The 6000-nt window shown below is 39.8% G+C and overlaps 1 protein-coding gene across 1 annotated transcript in view; it reads right to left on the bottom strand.

The window, feature by feature from the left end:
• Positions 1 to 4365: 4365 nt before the first annotated feature.
• The window catches only part of BLMH (bleomycin hydrolase), a 40988-nt gene continuing 39353 nt past the window's right edge, over positions 4366 to 6000 (bottom strand). Inside the window, exon 12 of the mRNA XM_016138989.2 lies at positions 4366 to 5359. Coding sequence (XP_015994475.2) covers positions 5208 to 5359 — 152 coding nt within the window. The 3' untranslated portion in view covers positions 4366 to 5207. The remainder of the gene's footprint in view (positions 5360 to 6000) is intronic.

Here is a 6000-nt window from a genome sequence, read left to right as displayed (position 1 = left end):
GCCGATTTGAAACAAGAAAGGTGCAGTGAGAGAAGGGATAAACCATTTTTTGTTTCCCCTCCCTCTTCTACTCCCCTGATGCCAGTTACCCTCATGAAATCTAGACCTTTCTGTTAAGCATGGAAATAAGATCACAAGGGCTTTGTTTTAGTTCTGCTCCTTCCTGTTGAGCAAGTTATAGGGCATCAGACTTCAGATCTTATGTATAAACTTTTAATTAAGTATAGCTGTCAGAATATAGGGCATTTTCAAACAGTCAACCAACCATATGTGAATAAAGTAGTGAACAAAAATATAAAACCCCTGCCTGTAGGGAGCTGATAGGGAGTATCAACTTTGGGGAAAACAGACATAAACATATAAACATATAAAGAAAACATTTCAGAAAGTGAGCAGCACTGTGAACAGACCCCAGTTCCAGTATAGACAGGTGTTAAGGTGGTAGAGGCAGTGGGGAGGAGGAACTGGCCACTTAGTTAAGGTCATCAGGACGGCCTTGACAGTCCAGCCATGACCTAAATCATGAGAAGCCAGCCACACAAAGATGGAAGAGCTTTAGGAAGAGGAAACAGCAAGGAGGTGGGAATGAGCTTAGTGTGGTTGAGGGACGAAGTGGGTTGGCTGTAGCAGAGTGAACAAGAAGAGAGGAAGTTGAGTGTGGAGAGGTGGGCAGGGGCCACAAGAGGGGAAACTGCGTGCTTCCCATCTTCACACAGTCCTGTTCCCAAAGAACTGCGGCCAGTAGGACCTGAACATCCCCCTTCTCCCTTTCTTCTCCTTTCTCTTTATGGGGATGTGTAAAGGGCTTGGAGTTTGAAAAGGGAAACAAAACAACTCTGACCAGTTTATTCCTTGTTTTCAAACTGTATCATAGACTCCAGGGAGGAAGAAACAATTTTGTGGTTCTGAACAAGTTGTCCTAAATATAAGAATGCTCATCTGGAGTTACTTAAAAGAAGAACTCCAGCTTTGCCAATGACTATGGCCATAGTAAGCAACAATGCACACCCATGGCACATGGCTGGAGGAATGGGAATTAAAGCGCACGTGCCCTGGTTCTGCCAACACCAAAAAAAAAAAAAAAAAAAAAAAAAGCTGCTCTTTCAGGACAAGCCAGAACAAGCAGATGAGTCCACAACCACATCCTGAAGGCACGCATCGTTATCAGGTCCTGGCCTCTGGGATGTGTGGGGTCGGCATGACTCTACATGTCCTCGAGAGGAGTCCTGGGGCTGGTGAAGACTTTCCAAAGGTCACAGTATCACTCCAAAGAGTTAAAGGGGAAATAATTCACATTTTCCCATTTCTGAGCTCACTAGTTACCCAAATATTAACTAAATTCTTCCAGTTCAGATCTCTGGCTAAAACTTCGGCCCATTTTCCCTTATCTTCAGCAGAGAAAACATACCCACCGTTCTTTGTTTCCCCCCATTGGATCCTAATGTTGAGAAATAACTTTTATTAAATATTTGGTTATGAAGATTATCTTTTTATTTGCTGATTTGGTTTGCGACTTTTGTATCTACCTTTACGGATGAGATTTGCACATAATGTTTTTCTTTTATTGTTCTTGTCAGGGTTATGCCTGCCTTATAAACTAATTCTTTATGCCGTAAAATAGTTCTTTACATCTTTCCTCTCGAGCTAATTACAATTTTCCAAAGAAGCCTTTTAATCTTCTGGCACCAGAGTTCTAGGAGTCCAGAATGACCAAGAACATTCAGAATGCAAATAGTCACTTAATCTCATTGTAGTACTTTCACCCTCAGCTGTGCTCTGACTTCCAGACCATACTTTTACCCTCTTGAAAATAAATCTTGAGTTGGCTGCTGAGCAGTGGAGAGGATCTGCAGACATTGAACCCTTCAGCTATCCTCCTTTCGCTCCCAATTCTGGGAGGAAGGCTATCTGGTGCTACCACACCTGAGCTTTTGGGGAATTATACAACATAAATTGCTTTGCTTATCATTAGCTGTCTCCACCACCGGCTCAGGGTTCATTCAGCTCTGCTGTATCTTTCAATGCCTCTTTCTAGCTTCTCTTCTGTTCTTGCTGAGCTTGTGGATTTGTCTTCTAAATAAATACCTTTGTCACTTGACAAAGAGTATGTTTTTCAAATACTGCATCTATAATAGTATCCTTTTAATTTCTTGTGTGCTTTTTTTTTTTTGATTGGGCTTACCAGAAATGTTAAATTTGCTTTTTTTAAAATAATGAACTTGTGGCTTTGTTGATCCTGTTTAATTCCTGCACATCTTTTTTACCTATTTTCTTTGGATTTACTTTGCTGTTCTAATTTATTGAAAGAGACGCTTAGTTCAATTTTCAGTCTTTCTTACTTTTAATAAATCTAAGAAATAATATTCAAGTACGGTTTTAGCTGCTTCTCATTTTGACACAATATTTTTATTATTGTTCCAGTTAAATTTCCATTTATTCTTGGACCTATGAGTTAATTTCTAAACATATATGGCCTTCTAGTTATCTTTTAATTTTGGTTTCTAACTTAATTGCACTGTATAACAATCCTTTGAAATTTGTCGAGGTTCACTTTACCCCCCAGTATGTGGTCGATTTTTGAAAAAGTTTCCAAGTGTGCACAAAAAGAATGTGCAATTGTTAGATGCAGTGTTCCACATCAAAATTATTTAATTCTTTTATATAGTCACCTGATTTTTTTGGTCAATCTATCAATAATTGAGATGTTAAAATCCTCCATTACGATACTGTTCTTCCACATAGTCGTCGGTTTTTGTTTTGTATATTTTGAGGTAATGTTATTAGGTACATACTAATTTAGAACCTCTATATTTTTCTGGAGAATCAAGTAAACATATAATTATGAAGTGACTCTACCTCTAGTAATGCTTTTTATTTGAACACCTAGTTCCAGGGTTACTGTGTTATACAACTCCAGGGAGGCTGTGGATAACATACCTAGAGTTGATCTATTTGTTCAGAGTGGCCCTAATTTTGCTAGTTATTAGTATAGCTACACCATATTTATTTTAGTTTTTGCCTGATATATCTTTCTTATACTTTTGTTATATCCTAAATTGCTGATGACTCTTGTAATCACTTTATGGCTGAATTTCTTTTAAAAATCTAGTTTGACAATGTCTTTTTTTTTTTTTTTTTTGGACGCTATTTTTTCATATAACCCACTTACATAAATTGTAATTTTTGACACATTTAGATTATTTCTACTACCTGATTTTGGACACTATTTGCCCTGCATTTTTCTTTCTCTCCCCTATCTTGTCTTTTTTATGGATCGATTATATTCTTGTTCGGGAACTACATCCTCTGTTTTTTAGTAATCCAAATATTTTCAGCACATATAATTAAAGTCTAATTAATACACTTACCTACTTCCTGAATGACATAAGGACTTTAGAATATGTTTATTCCAACCACTCCTCTCCCTAATTAGTTATTTTCAATGTATTTGAGTTATTTTTTTAACTCTAAGATTTATCTACCATCACTTTGTACTTATCACTTTCTTTGATACACATGCTTTGTTGTATTTCAGACTGTCCCTTCTGTTTGGGCAGAATTTTTTGAATGAAAATGTCTTTTATTTCACCCTTGTTCTTTAAATAAAGAGTTTCACTGAGTATAGAATTCTATATTCACAGTTAATTTCTTAGAGCACTTTGAAGGTATATTTCATTGTCTTCTGGTTTATATAGTTGCTAATGAAAAGTTAGCTATCAATCTAATTTTCTTTTCCTTGGAGATAATCTTCCTTTTTTTCCTGGATGCGTCTAAGATCTGTTCTAGGGTTTCACAATGATGTGCCTAGAAATGGATTTATCATGCCTGGAAAAGGATTACCAGAATTTTGTAAACACTTTGATCAAAGCTTAAGCCTTTATCTAATGTTATCTTGGAAAGTGGTGTGATAAAACATATCCCCTGCTCAGATTGAGAAGATTCTTAAGAGAGCCAGAAAGGTAGGGGGCACAGGCGCTGATGGATATGTTGATTAGTGTGCTGTTTATTTGCTTTCAGTGAAAGGGAAGACCAGTCTCAGCAAAATACATACCCGCCAGCCCATTCTAAGGCTGGACCCAGCAGAGCCTCATTTCCCACCCTTGTAGGGACTCTGGATTTGGGTAAAAGAACGGTTAACTGGCAGGGGCATGGGCCCTCTTAAATAAGGTGCTTGGAAGCCCTCTGCAGAAGCCAGAGAGGATCAGCACTGGCTGGGAAGGGTCATTTAGCCCAGAGATAAGCTGGAGCAGGAAAGCCCTGAACCATCTTGCTGTTTTTTCACTTTGTAGAACATGAGCCACCTGGTTGCTTTTCTTTGCAGCTAAATGAAGAAAAACTTCTTAGATTATTAAATAAGTCAATTACTCTCATTTAGCAAAGTATTTTATTCAAAAGCTTCTCAGCACCATCTAGTTGTCAGAAAGAATGGGTACCCCTTTTCCTGCCCACCCAACTCCCAATTTCGGAGGCAGAAGTTAAACCATTTGGCTAGAGCTCCCCTAGTAATTATAATTCAGATCATGATCTAATAATTATAATTCAGATCATGATAAGGTTTTGGTTGTTCTCTCACCCAAATTTCTCTCAGCCCCTATTTAATCCTGACTCAAGTAGAGCTGTGCTCCCCCACAGTTCAGAGGAACAGGAAGGAATCATGTCAGACTTGATCAACCTCCCATTCCTGGGCTGCTAGAGGAACATAAAATTACCTTGGAAAAACTGAATTCAGTGACTGCCATCTAGGAAGGACAGTGATACTGTCAGGCAGCATGCAGTTTTGAGAGCTCAAATCTTAGGGTTACCCTCCCCTAACTCTACTGTAGGAACAGGGAGCATTAGGTCCATTTTCTCTCCATACTCCTCAATTGCTCATCCTCTCCTGTCTTATTAAAACAGATAATGATCCAAACCTTTTTGAGAGAGTTAAGACAAACAATTACATCTGATTAAAATGCTAAGAGAACCTGAGCTGTTGGAGATGAGGAGAGTAGATAGTGTGTCCTGATCTTTCCCTTTTATTTTCTTTAAGAATATTTTGTTTCAACATAAAGCACACTTCCCCAAAGAGGTTCCTGGAGGAGAAATCCCAGAGTCTGACTATGTCCTGTGGGAACACAGTCACCTGTGTAACTTTGGCTTCAGTTCCTGGATCTGTCCTTTGCAGCTACTTCAGGTTCCATGGGAGGAGAAAAGAACTGGAGGCAGTATCACTTGGCCAAAGCCCCCATGGGGTCCCAGGCTGGCAGGACAATGGGCTCCTGCTCTAACACAGCTAGCACCTCTTCTGGCACATGCTTCCTATCCACCACCACTTCGTAGACATATTCAGAGAACCACTCATCTGTCATGCACAGGTAACCTGGAGGAAAGAATAGAAGCCTCATGAGTCCAGAAGGCAAGGGGCAGAGAGCAGACAACCCCCCCCCCCCGGCACTATAAAGAAGCCTTTTTACAAAACTAGTATTTGTACATGTTTTTCAGCTTTCCCATCTATGATGTCACTTCATCTAAGTCCTCTTAGCAATTCTGTGAAGCACATAAGGTAGGCACAGCTATATTTTAATCACTTAGGAAACTGGAGCGCAGAGTAACTGAGTGACGTGCCCTGCCACACAGGTGAGGTTCAGAGCTAGGCTCTGGACCTAAGGCTGTTACCAGATCCTGTGCTGTTCCACTATCCAGACTGCCTCACGGAAGGTGAATGGATGACGCCAGAAGGTAGGTGGAAATATTTCTTATTCATACAGCCACACTGAGGGTATTCATCTCTAGGGCAAACACACCAGTTCTATTCTTACCTTACCCACATTCTCAGCATCCTGGCTGTTCTTCCTTTCTCTTGGTCATACATTCCTACAACAACCAACTAAACTGCTAGGGGAATCCAGATGGGACCATGTCGTCACTCCTAAGAGGACATTTGTGATGAGGAGCAGGCAGAACTGGAAGACTGAGATACCCACTCAACCTCTCCTCCTCTGTAAGGCCCTAGGGTTTATG

This window comes from Rousettus aegyptiacus, unplaced genomic scaffold (assembly GCF_014176215.1).
Source record: "Rousettus aegyptiacus isolate mRouAeg1 unplaced genomic scaffold, mRouAeg1.p scaffold_m13_p_6, whole genome shotgun sequence".
In the NCBI taxonomy this organism is placed as follows: Eukaryota; Metazoa; Chordata; class Mammalia; order Chiroptera; family Pteropodidae; genus Rousettus; species Rousettus aegyptiacus.
This window is presented reverse-complemented; position numbering and strand designations above follow the sequence as displayed.